Source organism: Mytilus edulis, chromosome 13, assembly GCF_963676685.1.
Source record: "Mytilus edulis chromosome 13, xbMytEdul2.2, whole genome shotgun sequence".
In the NCBI taxonomy this organism is placed as follows: domain Eukaryota; kingdom Metazoa; phylum Mollusca; class Bivalvia; order Mytilida; family Mytilidae; genus Mytilus; species Mytilus edulis.
The window spans coordinates 28,499,770-28,525,326 of NC_092356.1; the positions used below are offsets into that span (position 1 = coordinate 28,499,770).

Below are 25,557 nucleotides of genomic sequence, written 5' to 3' on the forward strand. Positions count from 1 at the left end.
ATTAGTCCGACCATAGATTTTCAGGTCCCTTCAGGTCTTTTCATTTCTCAGTTCAGGTCCAATTTTTGGCATCAAAAATTTGTTTTGAATTTAAAACATTTAAAGTTTAATGAAATATAGATATTTAAAATTAATAAAATTCAAACTTAAAGAAATTCCATCCAATAATAAAAAAGTTATTGCAATTTGAATAATTTTAATCGTATATTTTCAGGTCTTTCCAGGTCTTTTCAGGTCCACTTTCAGGTCTTTAGTGTAACCCATGTTTTTACAACGTTCCATCCGGATTGTCTCCCTTTTTCCGATTCATCTTTTCCGGAGGTAAATAATATCTTTTTACGTTTTATCGAAAAAAATTGAAAAATTGGAACAATCATACTAAGAAAACATGTCTTGGTACACATAAATATATTTTGAAACTATTTTCGTTCTATGACACTCAGTCTCAGGTCAGGCAAAAGGAAAAATCGAAAAAAAATATTTATCTTGGCCGTTCATCATGTTCATCATAACAAATGAACAAATAATGAAAAATTATATGGTATCTCTGGTACCTAGACCGGAGAATAAACTAGAATGGGTACTTTGGGGGCCTTGGTAGGTCAAAGTGGTTCCCGACTTTGACCTGGAGATCAATCTATATAATAGATATCTCTTCAGTTTGTCTGTTCCCGCCGAGAAGCCCGGTGGTTTTTCTCCGAGTTCTTCGACTTCCTCCACCGTAATAATAAACTGGTCCGCCGTTCCATCTATAGCTTCGCACCGCAGGAACGGGTTGGAGCTGTTGTAACATTGGCATTAATTGGACAAGTCTTACAGATTCAACGATTTGCTAATAAAATAGAGCAATTTATATCGTGATAGGAAATTGACTTCAATTGTTAATACTGTGATGCTGCAAAATATCTGTTTATTAACCCCATGGTGGTAGCGCAGTAAAATAACCAGTGAGCGTGTTATCATCTTCTTGACAAATGAGTTGGCATCTTTCATTTTCTTAAGAACTCAGTAGGGTTATAAATGTGTTAATTTCTCTTTCGATTTCCTATCGGTATAATACATTATTAACATAACACATGATGCACTAATCTCGTCGAATTATTAAATCCCGTGGTCAGAATTCTGACCACGGATTTAGGCCATACCTGTTGTCAGTGTAGCGATAAGTGAACACAACAGGGGTCCAGTTTACCGTAATAACAGACTTCCCTGTGTCTCCTAACACTCCCTCTGTGTTTGGTTGGGGATTGTCCTGGTGGTGGGTTGTATATAAGTTAGTGACACATCTCCATTAATCCTTCATACATGTACATACATACATACATGTGGCCATATTTTAACCTCAAAAACTACTCTGTGTACAGACTTACCTGTGCTGTTTGGAAAGTTTTAATGCCTAGCATCCACTAGATATATAAAATGGTAGAAGTAGAAGAGGTTAAATGCATTTTGTGTTTAAGAAAGATAAAATCTCTCTTGGTTTTTGAAGGGCAGTTTTTTTCCTTTCAGCCTGGCTTTCTGCAGAAGGTGTAAAAAATAAACAAACACCTGCATTACTTTGATACTGTCAACTCACTGACTCAGATAAACTCTTTAACTCGCCTATAGTTGTGAAGATACCTCATGTTCATGTCAACTAAGGACAATCAAAACAATACAAACCTGTTTTTACCTGAGAGAGCATCTCAAAGTTGTAACACAACTTAGTTAATTTTCACACCTGATGCATGAAGGAAAAAAAATACTTGTACAAATAGTACCCCTGATTGATATATATAACTTTATTACTTTATATATGTACATGTATATAAAAAAAATGATATGGTTTGACATCTAAACATGACCATTTTATTTTTTTGTTTAATATAAGTTATGGATCGATGTTTTACTTGCTCAGATTATTAATATTAAAAACAATATTTTTGTATCTATTCTATATTCACAAAACTACATACATGTATGTACAGTTATACTATAAAATCTACAACTCCCAGTTTGTGGCTACACATACACGTGCTGATCTTATCTATATTCATGCATATTCATTAGCTACATAATGTGTGTAGGTGTGTCAAAATCGTATCTTACGCGATAATAACCAGCCAGTACACACTGTAATGATTTCATTAACCAGTATTAAAATGATAAACATAACAATTCAAATGTATATTGATATTAGTAGGACTTGATTTTAAAATTTTGAAATTCTGTAATACATTATGTTCATATATAATTCCAGGTATATAGTTATTTTCAGACTTTGAAACATAAGTTCATGTGTTGATATGAAGTTATACATGTTTTTAGTAAGCTTCATGTACTTATATTTTTTAAGTTGAAATGTTTTAAGCTAAACTTTGCATTTCATTTATATGATTACAATGTATATGATTATTTTTTTGTAGTTGAAATGATGAATTAAAACGGAAACGAGGTGGCACCAGACATCTAATAATACACCAGAAATGAGCTGTACCAAAGATGGCTCCACATTTAAGAATAGGATATTAATAGCATGTGTGATTTTAATTTTTCCTCATGTAAGTGTTAAAAACAACAACATATTTTAAATATGCATGAGTTACATGTAGGTTAATAATGACAGTTGATTGAATATGATTTTATTTCTTATTCCCAGGATGTTGCTTTTTTTTCCATCTTTGGCCAATGCAATGCAAGTTGACATTAAATAGGTGAATGATTTAGTACATTTAAATTTATTTTAAACATGCATTTCCTACTGAAGGTGGTGGTTCCCTGGCTTCCTCAACTAACAAAAAATGACCATCACTAATTAGCACAATACATGCACATGAAGTGCTGAATTGCCTTTAAACACCACATCAATCATGCAATGTACATGCAATAACTTAACATACTGTAAATTTTGAAACTAATTTGTGCATTTCCTATTGTGTATGTTACAGGCATTTTCTAATTTTAGGCATTTTGTAAAATGACTGAAATTTAGCATGCAATTTAAACAGTTACAGTTTTATAATTGTAATTTAATCCTTGTTTTCAAAATTCCAATAGGGAACATACTTTTTATAATTGTATAAATAAACCAATTTTTCAAGACGTTTCGGCCATTGGCCTTCTTCAGTTCTTTATTTTTCCTCTCAACTACATGGCTGACATTTTGTTTTCAAGCATTGAAAAGATGTAATAGATTATGTCCTTGGAAACATCATGACGTCATAATACTTTAACGTCATAATATCATGACGTCACAATACTTTTGTATGAATGAAAGTTAAATTATATAAGCTTTGATCAATTAAAGTCATTCCTTTTTAACGTTAATTCCAAATGGTCTAATTGTATTTAGTTTTTGCATCCATTGTGCCTCAATATATCTCCTGTAATTTGCGGATTTATCGTAAATTTGTTGCAGAACCTGAACTGTGATGTCCTCTTTACAATGATCTTCTTGGTTAAAATGTTCTGCTACAGCTGTATCTCTATCATGTCTGATATCTGCAAGATACTCTTTTATTCTTTCGTTGAGTGATCTTTCTGTTTCCCCAACATAGACATAGTGGTTACATTTTTCACAGTGAAGTCCATAAATAAGGTTCACTAGTTGACATCCATGAATGTATTTTTTTTTTGAGGTTGAATGTTTTATCTCCGAGTATAATTTTTTCTTCATTTCTTTCAATATCGCAAACTTCACATTCTTCTTTACATGTTTTGTTGCTGTTGTAGTTGGTACATTTTTTGGTGATTTTATTTAGTTTTCCATGTACAATTATGTCTGCTAAGTTTCTATCTCTTCGATAAGCTACCAGTGGTGGTTCTGGAAAAGCTTATATAATTTAACTTTCATTCATACAAAAGTATTGTGACGTCATGTTATTATGACGTTAAAGTATTATGACGTCATGATGTTTCCAATGACATTATCTATAACATCTTTTCAATGCTTGAAAACAAAATGTCAGCCATGTAGTTGAGAGGAAAAATAAAGAACTGAAGAAGGCCAATAGCCGAAACGTCTTGAAAAATTGGTTTATTTATACAATTGTAATTTAATCATTTACATTAACACTGAAGATGACAGTTATGTGTTGCTATATGTAATATTTGGATGACAGCCACTGTTACACATTTGTCCTGACTTTTTGAAAAGACAACTTTTAGTGTTACATCTAGTCTTACCACTAGCACTACAGACACATTTTGTGTAACCCTGACGATCACACAAAGAAACTTTACTGACAACTTTTCTAAAGTTTTTTCATTATCATAATTTACAGATTGAATAGCAATAAAGTTACTGTCAAACAGTTCAAACTGATTCCTGGTGTAAAGTCCATGTAGTATTTAATCTATAATTCCCAGTTGATAACCATGCTCTTCCTTTCCAGTAACAACAGCCATAAGGTTACCCTCTTTTAACATTTTATCTTTTCCACCATGTCCAGTGTTCAAATGTGCTCTCATTTCAATGCTCTATATTTCATCTGCATATGCATAATATAGGATAGGATCTGGCAATGACTGTCGCTTTTTAATCAGTTTTTCTACATCACCACAGTGTAACACATCAAATCTGCAATTTAGAGTATATAAATTGGTTAATATGTAACTTTTTAATGATGGCCTTATACAATGAGCTTAAAAGAAAAAAGGAAGAAAAACAAAAAGTCTCAATTTTTTGTCAATGAATTGGTGTACACTAAATTTCCAGTGGCAAATATTTCATTCATATTCAATAGGCCTATGAGGCAATTTAATGGTAACAGAAGTTGTCAACTCAATCTTCATAATTATGTGATTATGTCCTTTTACTTGACCAATTGTTAAAATCTTGAGTGCATCATATTTTTATTTTCAATATTTTGCAAGATGAGCAATTCAGGCTCCTAGGAGCCTACAGTTTTTCTTATTAACGCTTGTTATGAAAACTTTTAAATAAGTCTTAGCTCAGCAGAAGAAATGCACCTACCTTTGCATATGATAATAATCCCAAGAATGTCCTTTTATTCCAATCATAATTTTCTTCAAAATAGTTTCATATTTTTCTCTGTTCCATATAACACTTTTCTGATTAGAATCAGCATTTTCAATTAATTGGTTTGTAAATCTTTGTTCTGGTGTAAGAACAACATGCCCTTTCTGCCATGATGAAAAGAAGATCATTAATGAAATACAGAGGGAGTACTTACTCAAAGTTGTTGCTCTATGGAGATTCTAGTTATAGACATTAAAACTAGTAAAACATAAAAATTTAACCTGCAGGCTATATTTTTATGCCCCATTTATGGGCATTATGTTTTCTGGTCTGTGCGTTCCTCTGTTCATTCGTCTGTCCGTCCGTCCGCTCGTCAAGTTTCAGGTTAAAGTTTTTTGTAGAGGGATTTTTTGATGAAGTTGAAGTTCGATCAACTTGAAACTTAGTAAACATGTTCCCTATGATATGATCTTTCTAATTTTAATTCCAAATAAGAGATTTTATCCCATTTTCATGGTCCACAGAACATAGAAAATGATAATGCGGATGGGGCACCAGTTTACTTGGGACACATTCTTGTTAAAGAATAGTCTTAAATTAATTTTACTCAACCCTTTTTTGTAGCTTTACAATATTTTTTTATAATCTATTTCATGTATTTCAAATTTATAAAATGCCTAAATTTAGAAAATGCCTGTAACATGTATATCCTTGACCATTGGCAAAACTGTAAAATCTAATTAATGAGATTGAAAAACCTTTATTTTAAAAAAGCACTTCTGAAATTATAAATGCAAGTTTTTATATTTTATGTCCCACTTACAGGCATTATGTTTTTCAGTCTGTTGGTCCATTCGTTACTCCGTCTTTTCTTCCCTCTGTCCCGCTTCAGGTTAAAGTTTTTGGTCAAGATAGTTTTTCATTATTTTTGATGCAGTTGAAGACAAATCAATTGGAAACTTAACTCACATGTTTCCTATGATATATGATCTTTCAAATTGTAATGCCAAGTTAGAGTTTTGACCCCAATTTCATGGTCCGCTGAGCATAGAAAATAATAGTACAAGTGGGGCATCTGTGTACTATATGGATATATTCTTGTTATTCATTGAATTCAAAATTTAGATTTTCAAAATCGATTGCCAATAGTCTTTTCTGAATTTCACTATAATCTTCACTGTGTAATATACTCACAAAAGAACCAAAACTAGAAATCACAGAAACATTTGCATGTTCTTGGCAGTCATTACCTTTTCAGCCATCTTGGGCTTTGATTAATTTTTATGCTGCCGCAAAGATATTTTTGGGATCGTATAATGGTATGATGTCGTCGTTCAAAAGACACATTGGTTTCTGGACAATAACTTTAGTTTGGGTGAATAGATCTGTATGAAATTTTTTCAGAAGGTTCAATACCACAGATTTTGGGGATGATGGTCCCAACCCGTTTAGGAATAAGGGGCCAAAAGGGGTCTAAAAAAAGCATTTTTTTCTCGTTTCAAGATAATAATTTGTGTATAGATATTTTGATTGCTCTGAAATTGTACCACAATGTTTAATACCACAAGTTGAAGCTTGGGATTCATTTAAGGGGAAATGGGGCCAACAGTTTAGGAATTAAGGACCAAAAAGAGGCCAAAAACAAGCATTTTTCTATTTTCCAGACAATAACTTGTGTGTAAGTGTATGGATCTCTCTAAAATGTACTACAATGTTTTATATTTTATAAATGTGCATGTGAAATTCATTGGTTTTATAATTTTCTGCAATTGATAGTAAAATCTTAAACTTTAAAATCTTAACAGTTTTCACATCGAAATATTTAATTCAAATTTGTCCTCTGGATCAAGGGACGACATCAAAAGTTCAATGAAAAATTAAAAAAAACTCAATCCACATATTTTTTTCATTGACATTGATTATTATTATACTTCATGAGGTTTTGCTATTCTCGGTTGAAAAACGAACGTAAATAGTATATTGTAAATATGTACATGTAAATAGAAACAATCAGTTTTTAAAAAAAGTGTTTATTCATAAAATGTTTTGATAAAAAGGTAAGTTTCTTCTTGAAAATGCATTTAGTCATCCTTAATTTCTTGATATTTTGTTTATCATTTTATCATACATGTTTCGTTTTGTATTTCATGTTAAATACGAGTACATACTACATGTACTTTAGCTAATAGTTCAATAATGTTATGCAGCTCTATTCTTACAGTATAAAATTGAAAGATAAATGTTCATCCATTTTAAATCGAAAACTGTACAAATATATTTAAAAAAGAAGATGTGGTATGATTGCCCTTCTGATCCCTTCTGTCCGGTGGGCGTCTGTTTTTTTACGGATGTGGTCTTAAAAAGTGACAAATCTTAACTGCGGGATAATACCTAGCTTGTATACTATAAATACATATATAAAAGAACATGTTGTATGATTGCCAATGAGACAACTCTCCACAAGAGACCAAAATAACACAGAAATTAACCACTATAGATCATTGTACAGCCTTCAATAATGAGCAAAGCCCATACCGCAAAGTCAGCCATAAAAGGCCCCGAAATGACAATGTAAAACAATTCAAATGAGAATTGTTCCTTATAAACTACGACATTTCTCGCAAGTATTAATTTATTATTTTGTTCAACACATGCAAAAGAAATAATCTTCGCCGATGTAACATTTCAATTTATTACAACAACATGCCTTCACTGAATTCATTCAGGTGCAGAAATGATACGATTAAGTTGCTGCATGTATAAAGAACTTAGAATATTGCTTAATACAAAATATCAGTATAATATTTCGACCCTACTATTTGAAGTTAACAAAAGATTTATTTAATTTTTTTGACCAAAGGTTTGTAAACTAAACAAATACTTGTTTTTACGTTCGTAGTAACATACATGTAGTACATTCCATTGTCGGTCACCTGTGTCAATTCACGTGCACACTGACTACATTGTTGTTGTATTTGAATCTTTCGGCCAATGGAATGAGACCTTACAAGTTGTTTGTTTATGATACGCCAGAATGTTATCAATGAACTATCAAATGCTAAACTTCACTGCATTTTACTGTAATAATTGATTAGTCAATGCAGAGAATTTGTCCAACTTTTCACCTATATGTTGTCAACAAAATAATTTAACAATACATGCATTAAGTAAGCATGTTCTTTTACATTTTAGAATGCTTTAAGTAAAGTGTGTACAACTGGTCAGAAACTGAGATTCAACCAACAAGGTGTCCAAATATGCTGTAATACAGTTAAATGTGGAAAAAGTAAGTTAGCACTTTCCAGCATTCTGTAAATCTCATTATATTTTTAGCTCACCTGGCCCGAAGGGCCAAGTGAGCTTTTCCCATCACTTGGCATCCGTCGTCGTTGTCCGTCGTCGTTAACTTTTACAAAAATTTTCTCCTCTGAAACTACTTGGCCAAATTAAACCAAACTTGGACACAATCATCATTGGGGTATCTAGTTTAAAAAATGTGTGGCGTGACCTGGCCAACCAACCAAGATGGCCGCCATGGCTAAAAATAAAACATAGGTGTAAAATGCATTTTTTGGCTTATAACTCAAAAACCAAAGCATTTAGAGCAAATCTGACGGGGTAAAATTGTTTATCAGGTCAAGATCTTTCTGTCCTCAAATTTTCAGATGAATCGGACAACCTGTTGTTGGGTTGCTGCCCCTGAATTGGTAATTTTAGAGATTTTTTGCTGTTTTTGGTTATTATCTTGAATATTATTATAGATAGAGATAAACTGTAAACAGCAATAATGTTCAGCAAAGTTAGATTTACAAATAAGTCAAACATGACCAAAATGGTCAGTTGACCCCTTTAGGAGTTATTGCCCTTTATAGTCAAATTTTAACCATTTTTCGTAAATCTTAGTAATCTTTTACAAAAATCTTCTCCTCTGAAACTACTGGGCCAAATTACACCGAACTTGGCCACAATTATCATTGGGGTATCTTGTTTAAAAAAATGTGTGGCGTGACCTGGCCAACCAACCAAGATGGCCGCCATGACTAAAAATAGAACATAGGGGTAAAATGCAGGTTTTGGCTTATAACTCAAAAACCAAAGCATTTAGAGCAAATCTGACAGGGCTAAAATTGTTGAACAGGTCTATCTGCTTTTAAATTTTCAGACGAATCGGACAACCTGTTGTTGGGTTGCTGCCCCTGAATTGGTAATTTTAAGGAAATTTTGCAGTTTTTGGTTATTATCTTGAATACTATTATAGATAGAGAGAAACTGTAAACAGCAATAATGTTCAGCAAAATAAGACCTACAAATAAGTCAACATGACCAAAATTGTCAGTCAACCCCTTAAGGAGTTATTGTCCTTTATAGTCAATTTTAACAACTTTTTCGTCATTTTTTGTAACTTGTACAAAAATCTTCTTCTCTGAAACTACTGGGCCAAATTTAAACTTACTTGGCCACAATCATAATTGTGGTATATAGTTTAAAAAATGTGTCTGATGACCCCACCTACTATACAAAATGCCCGACATGGCTAAAATTAGAACATAGTGGTAAAATGCAGTTTTTGCTTTATATCTTTGAAACTAAGACATTTAGGGCAAATATTTCAAGATTTAAATGTCCATCAGAATAAGATTTATCCCCTCACAAACTTTCAGATGAATCCTACAACCCGTTGTTGGGTTGTTGCCCTAAAATTGGTAATTTTAAGGAAATTTTGCAGTTTTTGGTTATTATCTTGAATACTATTACAGATAGAGATAAAGTGTAAACAGCAATAATGTTCAGGAAAGTAAGATCTACAAATAAGTCAACATGACCAAAATTATCAGAGAACCTTTTAAGGAGTTATTGTCCTTTATAGTCAATATTGAACAACTTTTTGTCATTTTTGTAACTTGTACAAAAATCTTCTTTTCTAAAACTATGGGCCAAATTTAACACAACTTGCCTTGGCCACAATTATTACTAGGGTATCTATTTTAAAAAAGTGTCTAATGACCCCGCCTACCAACCAAGATGGGCGACATCAGTAAATACAGTAACAGGTGAGCGACACAGGCTCTTGAGAGCCTCTAGTTTTATGGTCATTGTTAAGGCTTTATGGTATGGATTTTGCTCATAATTTAAGGCAATATGGTATTCATGGTATTTTATTTGCTCATGGAAGGCTTTATAGTATGGATTTTGCTCATTATTGAGGCAGTATGGTGACCTATATATAGTTTGAATTGAGAATGGAAATGGCAAATGTGAAGTCCACCAATGGGTCAATACAGCGAGTAACTCCCACACCCAGACGCCTGCTATAGCTTGCACCTACACAAAAATGTATACTAGTTCAGTGATAATGGACGTCATACTAAACTCCGAAATATACACAAGAAACTAAAATGAAAATCATTCAAGACTAACAAAGGCCAGCCTCCTGACTTGGGATAGGCTCAAAAATGCAGCCGGGTTAAACATGTTTTTTGAGATCTCAACCCTCTACTATAACTATACCTCTAGCCAAATGTAGAAAAAACAAACTCACAACAATACCCACAGTAAAACTCAGTTCAAAAGAAGTCAGAGTTCAATGTCAGAATAGGCAACAAAAGAAACTAAACAAAATGATATTGATACACAAATTAACAAAGGACTACTAGCAGTTACTGACATGCCAGCTCCAGACCTCAGTTAAACTGATTGAAAGATTATGTCTTCATCATATGAATATCAAGTACAGGAGGTTTTCGGTAAGTATTATACCATCATAAAATATATTAGAAAACATAACCCGTATCATGCAAACAACTGGTTTTAAAATAAATACTGTGTATTTATTTCCGATGCAAAGAACCTATAAGTGAATGATTCACTTATAGGTTTTTTGCATCGGAAATAAATCAATGTTAAAGCCAAAATATGCAATCTTTAATGACCTGAAAACAGTATTGTAACTATATCCTTTATTAAGAAGTCTGTTAAAAGGTCTTATTAGACTATAACAAATGCACCTAATAATTTATGAATTTACAGTAAGTGAATTTAAAATATTTGACAAGTTAAGGTTCACTGAATATGAAAATTTGGTGGTTCAAGCCTTCATCCTGTTGGATATTAATTTCATAGTAAATAAAACCTGGATAAAAAACATTTAACAAAGGAATTTGTTATTGGCTAAATTTTATAATATTTGATAATTTGGAACATGCTATTTTTTTGAAGGCCAGCAGTTTTATTATTGTCAGTTAGATGGAGAATCGGATGTCTGCAGAAATTGTATGAATAATGGCTACACTAATGATCCTATCGATACCAGCCAATGGCCTTATCATGACAATGGAAAATATCAGGCGGAACCGACTATATGTGTTTCTCCTCCAAGCTGTGAAGCAGGTAAGAATTATATATTTCACACTTTCTTTGACTATGAGTATCAGTCAGATTTGCAATGCAAGAAATGTAATATGTTGAACAAGAACAGCTGTCTGGTAAAAAGTTTGTGTTTTATTCTAATCATTTAACAAACATGGCTGCCGCAGCTAAAATATAAAAGAACATTAAGAATCCATTAATTGTCTTGAAAACCTAAATAGATAGAGAATGTCTAACAGGGAAAAATGCTCAGAATGTGAAGATCTTTACTTCGTATCTTTTAAATGTTATAAATTCAGTTATTGCCCTTAAATGTTGTTTTTGAGCAAATTTTATTGGTTTTTGCCTTTTATCTTGAATACTATGATAGATGAAACAGTAAACAGTAGAACTGATCATCAATACAAAATCTACAAAAAATGTCCCTCGATAAGATCTTCAAATACTTAACAAACATATAAAAAAGAAACTGCGGTATGATTGCCAAAAAGACAACTCTCCACAAGAAACCAAATGACACAGAAAGTAATAACTATAGGCCACCGTACGTCTGCCAACAATGAGCCAAGCCAATACCGCATAGTCAGCTATAAAATGCACTGAAATGACAATGTAGAACAATTCAAACAAGAAACCTTGCAGCCTAATTTATGTACAAAAAATTTGCCGCCAACAGAATGTAGGATCACTTAGTCTTGCTTTTTCGACTAAAGTGAAGGCTCGACAAAAATGAATAAAAAACAAATAGTGTTCTCATTTGAATTGTTTTACATTTAAATTGCAATAAATAAAATTCAAAATTTACCATTATAATACACCTATTAATTTCTGAATTTACAGTACACACAAATGATCAGATTAACATATATAACTGCTTAGATTCTTGCTTGTAAATATTTATAGAAAAGGTGTACAAAAAGGGTAGTTTTTAAAAGAATTTTTCATACTAAAAAGTTGTAGCTGCAGCTTTTAATCAAAAGACTTGTTCCTTGCATTATACTTTTTCAGTTACTTTGGATTCATTTATTTTCGTGGGTATCAATTTTCGTGGATTGCTGAAAACTTGCATATTCGTGGAAATTTAATTTGTGGTTTTGCCAATATTTGTATACAAAGCCTTTTGAAAATATGTTGTTCATTGAACATTTGAATTTGTGGTTCACCTATACCCACGAAAATTGGTATCCAACGAAAATGATGAATCCACAGTAATTCTATTGATTAGTGTATTGTTCTCCCTTAGTCGATATTTACTCTTGGCTTCAATTATAATTTTGATTTACAGAAGGAGTAGTTCTTGTTGGCCGTGAATGTCAGTGTAATTTAAATGGGGGCTATTGGGGCACAGATCAATATAACTGCCAGTTATATAAAGATGATAAACAAAACTGTCGAATAGCTGGAGTTCAGTTAACATTGGAAGGTATGTAAAAGGTTTCTGCAATTATGGTTGAAATTTTTCAGTTTAGATTGCATGATATTCGATCAAAACCCAAGGGTACTGACTTGATATCTAAATCTTCCAAGGTTTATCACTACCTTTGAGATGCACAAAATTTAGTGCATTGATCAAATGTTTAATATATCGCATCCATCAACATTTCCAGATATTTATCAATGAAATATATACTCAGATACTCAAGTCACAAAATGATGTTATACTTGTCAAGTAATTACAAACTTTGTGTAATGTGCAGGAATCTAATATCTGTTCTTAAAATATTATTGATGTCATTGTTAACATGGTTAATGGCATCTTCAAAAATTAGAGTTATCTTCCTTTGTCCAGAATTGTAGTTGAATTAAGAGATAACTGTATTGTATTTGAAGCTTTAAGGACGTCCATCGATAGTTTACCTGGCGACGCGTAGTGGAGACAGGTAAACGGGTATTTGCGACAGTAAAACTACCGATGGATATCCGCAAAGCTTCAAATACAATACAGTTATCTCTATTCTAATGCAAAACAAGTTCATAATTAAATTTCAATCATTTTTTCAGTGTAAAATCTTCATTAAAGAAAATTCTGCGAAAAGATGTTATCTTCTTTGCTTCCTACACTAGGTGATGTCATAGGTATGCTTCCGGCGTCAAACATAAACACCGGGCGTTTCCTGGCTTCTGTGCGGCTTCAAAATGTAATGAAATTTGATAAAAAGAAGATTTGTAGGTGCGACATGTTAGTTTTTTGGCTTATTATTGTAGAAATTACATGTCAATACATTCAGCAATTCAAAATGTCGGCTACCTTAGTTACAGACAAGGAGATAGAGAATTTTACGCTAACTGTCATCCAATCAGAACCATTGATACAAAATAATTGCATTAGAATCAACAATAACAAATGCTTTATGCAATTCAATATTTGATTTTACTTCCCACTGATCAATTAAAGCAATCTTTACCCTTCAGTGCTTACAAGGATTTTGATTTAGGTCTTCTTTCTATCAATATGGTGTCTGACGTTTTATATTCAAGTCCCACTTGTAGTAATGTGTGCTTGAGTCATACATAAGTTGACAAAGATTACCACTTGTTCTGCTGATGGTTGTGTCTATCTCCAACTTATCTAGATTTCTCAACCACTATAAACTATACTGTATAAAGTTCAAAAGTTATCGTGTTCATTTATTATTGTAATATTGAAGAATGAATAAAAATGCTAGATTCATTATTGCGATTTTAAACATCTACTTCTGTGGATTCTTAATTATTTGGTGGATACCAATTTTTGTTTATCTCTACATTTCCTAAATATTACATATAGTCTTTGGTTTAAGAATTGAATGCTTCTTTTTGTAAATTTATTGGGGTGTAAAAGCGTTGACTGAAGTACATTTTGTATGAAGCGCAGATGCGCTTCATTCTAAAAATGTACGCACGGTCAACGCTTTTACAACCCTATAAAGTTACAAAAAGAAGCATTCAATACTTATAATTACATTTTTTAGCTATGATCATGAAAACACGAATTTTATATATTTTATTATTTAATTCACCTGTGCACTTTATTGTTGGAGCACGTGTTGTCATGAGTGAAAAGTTGTATTGAGCAATGCAACTGCTGACGGAATAACATGTGATGTGCAGTTAGCCAATCAGAATAAAATATTATAATGAAACATACATCTAATGTAATTATAAATCAATGAAAGCAAACACTGTAATTCTTAAATTATTATGGTGTTTCTATTCATGCCAAAAAATGGAACAGTATCAGGTTTGCCATAATTAAAAAAGACTAGGTATTAATGATTGCATGCAATAATTTAAAATTTACAGTTTCCAAGAAATATTTTTTTCTCAATCCATATATATTTGTATCCATGAAAAAAACGAATCCATTCTTAGATAATGGATTTAAATTATTTTTCATGGAAATAATAGTTAACCTAGTCATAATATAAAGCAACATCAAGTTAATACATCTTTTATAAAGAAACCCACATTTGATCTTATGATCACAAAAAATAAGGATGTTAGAACAAAGCTTGAAATTGTTTTTGTTGTAGGTAAGTGTGTTCCATGTTCTGGGGACACATTTAAAAAAGAAGATGATAAATACGGACAATGCATTAACAAAACAGTGTAAGTAAATTTATAGAATGATATATACTAGTTAATGTCTGTTATAAAGGGTTCACTGTTACATTCCATTCATGAGTTTAACTTTTTGGCAGTAAATTCTATTGTTTTACCAGTGTGAATGTGAATTGCTTTCCTTGCGTAGTAGAAACTTAGCCAGACATACATAGTTGAGCATGGAAAGCTTTGTTACAATGTACACATATCACAAAGATGTGTTGCCAAGTACACATATCACAAAGATGTGTTGCCAAGTACACATATCACAAAGATTTGTCACCAAGTACACATATCACAAAGATGTGTTGCCAAGAACACATATCACAAAGATGTGTTGCCAAGTACACATATCACAAAGATGTGTTGCCAATTACACATATCACAAAGATTTGTAACCAAGTACACATATCACAAAGATTTGTAACCAAGTACACATATCACAAAGATTTGCAACCAAGTACACATATCACAAAGATTTGTTGCCAAGAACACATATCACAAAGATTTGCAACAAAGTACACATATCACAAAGATTTGTAACCAAGTACACATATCACAAAGATTTGTTGCCAAGTACACACATCACAAAGATTTGTTGCCAAGTACACACATCACAAAGATTTGTTGCCAAGTACACATATCACAAAGATTTGTACCAAGTACACACATCACAAAGATTTGTTGCCAAGTACACATATCACAAAGATTTGTAGCCAAGTACACATATCACAAAGATTTGTTTCCAAGTACACATATCACAAAGATTTGTAACCAAGTACACATATCACAAAGATTTGCAACCAAGTACACATATCACAAAGATTTGTAACTAAGTACACATATCACAAAGACTTGTAACCAAGTACAAACATCACAAAAATTTGTTGCCAAGTACACATATCACAAAGATTTTTAACCAAGTACACACATCACAAAGATTTGTTGCCAAGTACACATTTCACAAAGATTTGCAACCACGTACACATATCACAAAGATTTGCAACCAAGTACACATATCACAAAGATTTGTAACTAAGTACACATATCACAAAGATTTGTAGCCAAGTACACATATCACAAAGATTTGTAACCAAGTGCACATATCACAAAAATTTGCAACCAAGTACACATATCACAAAGATTTGTAACTAAGTACACATATCACAAAGATTTGTAACCAAGTACACATATCACAAAGATTTGTAGCCAAGTACACATATCACAAAGATTTGTAACCAAGTACACATATCACAAAGATTTGTCACCAAGTACACATATCACAAAGATTTGTTGCCAAGTACACATATGTAATTAGTATTTGTCTTTGACTGTAGATGTAAAAGTCATGAACAAGAAATCAGCAGTGGTTCCTCTACAAGTGACAGGACATGTGAAAAACTTCCTACTGAAAGACCTCCTATTTCAACAGCACCTCCAGACACAAGTAGGTATTTCAATATTCAATTGTGATCATTCATTATTTTATGACCCTGACGTCATCAACATTTTTTTATGATTTAATCAGGTTTAAAATGGAATTTAGAATTAAATTACAGGGAATGACTGTTATATTTTTACTGTCTATTAGAAATAATATCAAAAATGTGGTGCACACTAAGTAACAGTGTGGCAGGTTATTTTAAAGTGCAAAATTCTGAATGGCAATGGCTAGAATATAGTATATTCAAATTTGTCAAAGTGGTCAGAATTAGTATAAATGCATTTTTTAGTATTAGAAAAAAGTTTGCATTTTCATTTTATTATTGTCAAACTTTATATTAAAAGATTAATAAACGAGACATAACAATAAAATATTAAAACCATAACTACAGCAGAGCACTTTTAGGATACAGGACAGTACATTTCTATTAATTATTGAATTAAGAAGCATTTAAAATTGATTTTTTTTTAGGCACTACATCCAGGCCAGTAAAGGAAGGTGATAATTCAATATCAGACGGGTAAGTTAGAGATTTATATTGTTTCCATTTACCAGTAACATTCTAATACTCAGCTTATTTATTTTTAGCTCACCAGGCCCAAAGGGCCAAGTGAGCTTTTCTCATCACTTGTCGTTCGTCGTCATCGTTAACTTTTACAATAATCTTCTCCTCTGAAACTACTGGGCTAAATTTAACCACACTTGACCACATCATTGGAGTATCTAGTTTAAAAAATGTGGGCGGTGACCCAGCCAACCAACCAAGATGGCCACCATGGCTAAAAATAGAACATAGGGGTAAAATGTAGATTTTGGCTAATATCTCTGAAACCAAAGTATTTAGAGCAAATCTGACATGGGGTAAAATTGTTTATCAGATCAAGATCAAGTTCAATGCAATTATACTTAACTTTTACAATTCAAACAAAAAGTCGACTTTAACAGTGCTTGTTCATCTTTTTTTTCAGCAAATTTTTGAAATTTAAAATTTTTTGAAATATATCATGAAGAAATCTCCAATTGCACAGTATTGCACAATAGATTTTTAAGACCTTCAACCACATGTATTTGGTGTCAGAAACCTTTGGCTAACAATCCAAATTCAGACCGTATAGAGCTTGAATAGTGTGTCCAAACTTGCCCCAACTGTTCAGGGTTCAATCTCTGAGGGCATATCAGGCTGCACTCAGTGACACATTTTATTAGATAGGTTGAACTGCTGCATAAAAAGAGACCATGAATTATCTGAAAAATAATATCATCTTATCCACAAAAATTTACGATGATTTATTTTTGTGGATACCAATTTTTTATTATATTAAAACAATAACTTAAAGATTTTTTGGAATATTTGATTTATCATCATTTCATGGTTTTGCCACAGTCTACATACAATTCTATAGAAAATGTGTACTTTGTTTGAACATTTAAATCTATGGTTTACTTATTCCCAAGAAATCCAGGAAAATTGATATCCAACAAATAATGAATGACAGTATGTAAAAAAGATAGAAACAAAGTCTGTATACACATCTTAAGAAAAGGTGTACTTTTATTGTACATTCAAATTTATGGTTTACTTATTCCCAAAAAATTCATCAAAATTGATATCCAGCAAATAATGAATCACAGTACTTAAAAAAGATAGAAATAGTACATAATTGATTAATACTAATATTTTTTATATATATTGGGTTTTTTCCCAATTGTTATTTCTTATATATGATTTACTTTGGTTTTCTATTTAACTTTGTGAATAATTTTTATATGTTTTTGTAATTTTAGGGTAGTAGCAGTTATTGTACTTATAGTCATAGGTTTAATAATTGCAATATTGGTGATATTGTACAGGAAAAATACAACATTTGCAGGTAAGTGATGCTAAAGGAACCCCCCTTTTGTTTGGCCGATCAATGCATTTGAATGGGGACATATAGTTGGAACACCCCCTTTGTCCTGGGTTGGGACCCCCCCCCCCCCCCTTTTTTAAATGGCTGGATCTGCCCCTGCCAATCATAACACGACTCTTTAGAAACATTATCAAACAATGGGTGCTATCTATTTAGATCGTGATAAGCTGAATTTATTTATAGTGTCATAAATCATTCATCTGTCAACATTTTTTTTAAAATATGTAAGTATTCAAATTGCTCAAAACGCTTGAAATCAGACAATCCTAATAAAAAAAATCAATTCCACAAATATGGTATTTAGTATTGCACTTTGTCATTTGGGAATAGAAAGGCAATGACCGTAGAGACTTTTGCTTTATACAGTCACAGACCATTTAAGACCTTGTTTTAGGCAATTATTATGTGTTTTCATAATGATGTTATTTATGACATCATGAGAGATGCAGGTTCAATGTTATTTTGTCATCTTCAGACTCAAATACATAACTGAGAGTTTTACCAAAATTATTTAATTTTGAACAGTTTTAAAAATTTGCAGTTAGAAAGGATAATCATGCATTGTCTCTAAATACAGATTTTATTTTAACTCAGCTCAAAAGTCACGAGGCTTGGCAAAGCATTATATTCTTACTTTTCACAAGCCTTGATAACAAATAATTTTATATATATATATTCTATATGTACCTGTGTTGCCAATAGACTTTGACATATTTAAATGCCCTTGCCATCACTGGAGGGGCATTAAGTGTTAAAGTTTTCCATCTCTACATACATCCCAAGATTGGTTTCCTTTCTCCAACTTTAGTTTGCCTCCACCATATGTTATAAAAATTATACACAAGGCTTATTACCACAAAACACAGATCAAATTAGAATTTGGGAGGAGTTACTTTTATCGTTCTGGAGTTATGCCCCATTTAATATTATATGCAAGTGGGGGCTTCATCTGTGCCATGGACACAATCTCCATTTATTTTCATTGATTTTTATGCAGATTGCTGTGGCAGTTTTGTAGAAATTGTTCAAAGAAACTTCCAGAAGTTAGCATGTAGACAATCAGCATCTAAGAAGCCTGAAGAACATGAAATGGTAGGAAATGAACCGGAAGAATCACCAACTGTAGAAACTAGGTTATTAATAGAAGATGAAACTAATTTAAATAATTATATGAATGGTGTTCCTCCTTCAAACAGTACAGTAGGCAGTGATGGGGATTATCATAATAAACATACAGACCTTGATCCTACTGAAACAAATTTGAAAAGTTTTACACAAGACAAAGGAGAACATTTAAGTAGTTCTGAAAAAGAGACTGTACCAAAGTCAGTAATTAACAAGAAGGAGAAAATTGTAAGCAATATACCATCTACAGACAAGGAGGCACAACCTGGACAGAGTCAAGATTCAATTGGTTGTAGATCATTACCTAGCAGTATATATGGGAATAGAAGTGGATCCGGAGGTGATTTGGACACGAATACTTCTTTGTTTTTCTCTGGGAGTGGACATGAAGCTGATCGCAGTTCATCAAGTAGTCAAAATGTCCCTTCTGAATCTAATCCTAATATTACAACTCCTTTATCTGCGAATGAAACTCCTTCAACTGTGAATGAAACTATGTCATCTGTGAATGAAACTCCGTCATCTGTGAATGAAACACCCTCATCTGTGAATGAAACTTCAGAGTCAACTGGAAATATGCCGAATTCAAGTCTTATTGACAATTTAGATACTATTCCAGAGACTCCTAATAATGATGGAAGTAAAAATAAAAAGGCACCTGAATTTGTCAAATCAGAAAATCCTCCTGTAGCATTTGTAGTACCAGGTATTTAAAATTTCAGACTACTTTTGATTCCAACTCTGATTTTTAAAACCCTGTACCATACATAGCAAACTGTATGTGATGAAATTGAGTGTATTATTTGTAACATATATATACTGTAGTCCAAATAATTTTCGTGAGAGATTTATTTTCGGGACTTTCGTGAATATAAATCTTCGTTATTATGTAAAACTTGGATTCTTCCTTCTTAACTACATCAAGTAATTTTGAGAATCCCAAATAATTGAAGCCAAAGGGGCTTGAAAGGGCTAAACGCAAAATAATGTATTGGGCGAAAATAAGTTGGTTTACAGTACTTTCTTTGATAGATTTATCAGAAAATTAATGAATTTTGGTTTTAAAAATTTATCAGGCATTTAACCAAAAGTTATTAATTGCAAATATCACGAAGATATGCAATACAACTTACTAATGATTGAATAAAATTTTATTTTTGGTTATCTGTTTGAAACTTGTTGATATACCTGTTCCAAAATATTGAGAATTATTTAACATTTTATTGTAAGTTTAGATAAATAATATTAGTTACACAGTGTGCAATTGTCCTAATACGAGAATTTATCGGGTCAATAAAATTCATATCGGGTGAGGCGTAAAAAAAAAATTTAAAAAGGGAGATAAATTACTTGATGTAGTTAAGTAAGGAAGAATCCAAGTTTTACATAATCATGAAAATAAGATAAATATATCAAATTTATCCGGATTTTGTTATATTACATATAATGATATTCAAATTCAATATAAGTACAATATCAACCAAATATATTTTAAATATTTTATCTAAAACTGTGAAAAATTCAAAATATTCGGACTATATATATATATATAAAACAACTCAATTTTTTTTATTAGGTCAATAGTATAAGGGAGATAATCCCATGTGACGTAATAAAAAAGGAAGATAATTCCTATTGACGTAATAAAAAAATGTACTGAAATTTATTAGGACAATATCAGCTAATCAAATTGCGAGAAATTACTCTAAATTAGGATAAAGGTTGTTCTTGAAAATTAAATATACAACTTTTAAAATGTGGTGTCTCCAAGATTTTTTCCTGATTTTCTGTTATTTGATCAGGAACATTCAATTTAAAAGCCAAGGATGTATAAAATACGTTTGAGTATTTAAAAAATAAAAGATCTAAAAAATGAGATTTAATTTTTCCATGGTCTAACTATGCCTGAAGAATCTGGAACCTTTTGGTTTCTTTATAATTTCTTAATTTATCGATGGATAATTTATAAAATGTATGTACATGATATATGGTATGGTGTGATATGATATATCAATGTCAGTACCAACATTCTGAATTAAGAGCTAGACAAATGTTTTATACACTGTGAAGTAGGTATTGCTGTAAATTTACAAATCATCGTGTACGTGTTATTGAATATTTTGAAAAATGGATAAAAATGTGAGATTAATTATTGCTATTTTAGTACAATCTGCATACATATATCAGAATATTATTGGAATACATCACCAGTCACATTATTCCCATTTTAGTTTGAAGTACACATTTCAAGTATTTTATTATACTTTTTTTGTCTCATATGAGTAAAGTTAGATTAATGAAATGATGAAATAAAATAATTCTTCAATGTTTTAGTCACACCAACACCACGGAGTCCTGCAACTGACCAAGTTAATCCTATTTTAAGACAATCTGACAACAGACAGAATCCAGATTCTCAGTCATCTAACACAACAGCAAGTGGCAATGATATTGAAACAGCAACAAATGACGAAAATTTTAAAGTAGCTCCGTCTTTTAGTAATCGTCCAGAACAGGAACAATTGACAGTTGAATTACCAGATAAACAACAGGATGAAAGTCTTTCTGTAGTTGGAAATCAAGGAAGAAATGAGCCGTCTGTGACATCTGGATCAAGTGTGTCTGAGAGTGGCAGCCAGCCTCCAAACAGATCTTCATCTGAAAATCGAACCCAGCCTCTACGCAGTTCTGGGACAACAGAGTCTGGTCAACCCCTTGGTGCACCAGAATCAGATAACAGCCAAGGAAGTGCACCAACCAGCATAGAGGATGTAAGTTTCAAAGAAATGTACATAAATCAGAAATGTACATAAAATGCTAATTCAGACATTAGTTAATATACAAACTGTTATTTCAGAATTAGTACATACGTTATTATTACCAATGATACAACTGTCTACCATAGACCAAATGATGAAGATGTAAGCAATTGATTGATTGATGCCACTTTCAACACCGTATTTGATATTTCATATCAGTTTTATTGGTAGAGGAATCCAAAGTGCCTGGAGAGAAAACAAATTTAAACACCTAAAGCAAATATGAAAAGGACGTGGGGCATAAATCTGAAATATTGTTGATCTGAATACAGGCTCCATGAAATCTCTAGTAAAGAGACAATCTTCCTAAGCAATCATTCTATAAATAAATGTCCATCTTCAAACAAGAAGGCTATATTGTGGCTATAAGTCCTTGGGTCTCTATGTGCAGAGTTGGCAATTTTAAAGAATGACTTTTGTCTGTGGATAAATATAACTGCAAAAACTTGTTAGATTTGTGGTAATTCTCTCAATGACAATGAATGCTATTTTTGCTTTTATTATTGCTAAACACACAAAAAATATTGTAAACAAAGTTTTTGCATTTTTACCTTAGATAAGAGATAATGTTTTGTTAACATTTTCTTTCCAGGATCCACAGGAAAATATCGAAGTTACTTCAAGGCAATAGCTAATTCAAGGACAAGACCTGTTGAGTAGTCATCCATAAAAGGATTCTGCAGATTAACTTCATAATTTACGCAAATCTTTTTTTTTTTTATTTAATTTATTTACTGTAAATTCAGAAATTATTGCAATGTTTTCAGTACATGTATTGCCAAAAATTTCAACAGGGTAAAAATCGCTTTCAGTCCAAAATGACAAAATCGCAATATTAAATGCACGCAAATAATTTCTGAATTTACAGTAGCTGATAGTCATGATAGTGCTTTGTACAAATTTAACATGTAATGCTTTAAAACAATTAATTTTGATTTAGTGCTACATTTTGAATAGTGCTAGTTTTCCTATTGTGAGTATTCACATGAGGGATGGATTCAAATGTGTGGCACACCTTGTCAACACTAGCTCTGCTAAGCAGAATATTTAGGGTCATGCTTCAGCTACAAGTCCTGGATTTAGAAGTATTAAAAACTTAAATCAGTAATTTTATGGTATTATATTTACATATCACAAATTCTTATCATTCCAGATTTTTAGAATTCATCAACTTATTAACCATATTTAACTTGTTAATTTGGGGATTTGTAACTATTTTTTCATTAACATTGTCTTGTTGCATTGTAGAAATGTAAATACTTGATTATGAGCAAATAATCTTAGTTGGAATGGAATAAGTGTAAAATTGTCATAAGCATTACCACCCTTATGTGATGATTTATTTCTGGTGTTTGATGACACTTTCAGCACTATTGACCATATTACGAAACGACCATTTAATATGAAGGAGGGTGTTATGTTTTTTTTCCTAATAAAATATTCTGATCCTCACTTGATGAACATAAAAATATTGTGGTCAAACAGTTGACAAAAAAATATATGTTTTGGTTGTAGATCTTCCCCATACATTATAGTGTTAAATTTTGAAAATTAATTTCGCTGAAAACTAAAAAAAAATGTGTTTTCTCGCTTTATGCATAAAATCTAACTCAGACAAAAGACCATAACCTCCCCTTGAGGTTTCAATGATTGCTTTCTTATTTTAGTCTGTTTTTATTTATGGAGGAAGTGGGAGTGCTTGAAGAGAACCTCTTTGAAAATTAGTCTAATTGTGGAAAATAAATAATAAAATAAACTGATAATGAGCATACATTAACATTAGGAATTATATGTCTTTAAAGCTGTAATAATATCAGCAATGAAACTGAGAAAGGTGGAGATATGAATATAAATGAAAGTAGGGGTTAAGAAAGATATCATTTATGGAATTGATTTCTATTAAGTGTGCCATTTAAAATTATAGTGCCATATATGTTATAGTATATTGTAAATTTGTTTATCTTCATTGTTTTTGCATCAAGGAGAATTTGTCATTTCCTGGATATTTGATTATGTGGTTTTGTACAAGCCATAAGAAAATTTGTACTTTGTAAATTGGTGGTTGACCTATATTCTCTAACCACATAGTTCAAGGAAATTGCAATTCTAGGAATTATGATACATCCGCAGCTGTCTGACATTTTTTTACCAACAATGCATTATATTAGCATTCTGTTTTACAAATTTAAACTCTTTGTCATTGTTTATTTAATTATCATAATTGTTACAGATATGATTGTGAGAATTTTGTTAAGAATTATTCATTTCTGTGATATATTTAACCAGCTTAAGGTTGTCTTTTTCTTTTATATATGTATATATGATTTATTCTGATTAAATGTTGATGCAAAGGTATACAGAAAAATACAACAATTGAAAATGCTATAATTAAACAGTTGTGAGGTACATGTAATAACAATATATGGTAATCAATTACAGCAAAATATGAATTATAGTGTCAAATGTAGCTGTTATTTTGCTGACTCAATGATTTGAGAAAGAATCCATTTCTTTTTTAATTATTGTTAGAACTTGAGAAACTTTGTAAATTCATATCATTTTGACAAATTTATAAGACATGACAGTTTATAATTAATTTTGTGTAGATGTGTTTTTGCCTTTCTTCTGCAAAGAATGGGCTAGTTGTTAGTGTTGTTTGCATGTAAAATTTTAGTGATTATATATAATCCCTAAACTAGCCAGTGATTCTACATAATCCCTGAAAATTTCAGGGATTCTACATAATCACTGATTATACAAATTCACTGTAACATATATATGTCAAATGCTTTTAAGATTTGTATTTATGTATCAATTTCTATAACTTTTGTCTTAGAAATAAGCTAGATGCTTGCAATCTCATTAATACCTTACTTTAGTAAATGAAGTTACTTGTTAATGACTGTGTATTCAAAGTGCTATCATTTTTATGTGTACATTCTATTTTAAGTTATGCAAAAGTTGAAATCATATTTTATGTCATTTATATACCTTTCTCTCAAATTCTTTTACTTAAGAATTGAATGCTTCTTTTTGTAACTTCATTGGGGTGTAAAAGCGTTGACTGAAGTACATTTTGTATGAAGCGCAGAAGTTACATTTTTGAGCTAGGATCATGAAAACATGGTTTTTATCAAGTTTTTATTTGATTTACCTGTGCACTTTATTGTGGGACCTAGTGTCAACATGAAGGATACATTTTATTGTGTAATGAAATTGACTAAGGAATAATGCGAGATTGTAGTATAGCCAATCAGAAAAACATATCATAATGAAACATACATCTAATGTAATTATTTAAGGATATCTTATCTTATTTGAGAATTTAAAATTGTGGCTAAGACCTTGGCT

General features: G+C 31.5%; 1 protein-coding gene across 2 annotated transcripts; it reads left to right on the plus strand.

Moving 5' to 3' along the window:
• Positions 1–235: 235 nt before the first annotated feature.
• On the plus strand, positions 236–24,612 carry LOC139502199 (dentin sialophosphoprotein-like). 2 transcript variants are annotated; one of them, XM_071291625.1, is made up of 12 exons: positions 236–321; positions 2,406–2,540; positions 8,153–8,246; positions 11,177–11,347; positions 12,612–12,749; positions 14,839–14,914; positions 16,246–16,355; positions 16,824–16,872; positions 18,138–18,223; positions 19,260–20,093; positions 21,722–22,158; positions 22,799–24,612. In XM_071291625.1, exons 2-12 carry the CDS (start codon positions 2,466–2,468, stop codon positions 22,835–22,837), a joined length of 2,109 nt encoding a protein of 702 aa, XP_071147726.1. In that variant the 5' UTR covers positions 236–321; positions 2,406–2,465; the 3' UTR covers positions 22,838–24,612. The 2 variants fall into 2 exon arrangements, with proteins under 2 accessions (XP_071147726.1, XP_071147727.1); XM_071291626.1 differs by having other exon boundaries at positions 309–396.
• Positions 24,613–25,557: the final 945 nt, after the last annotated feature.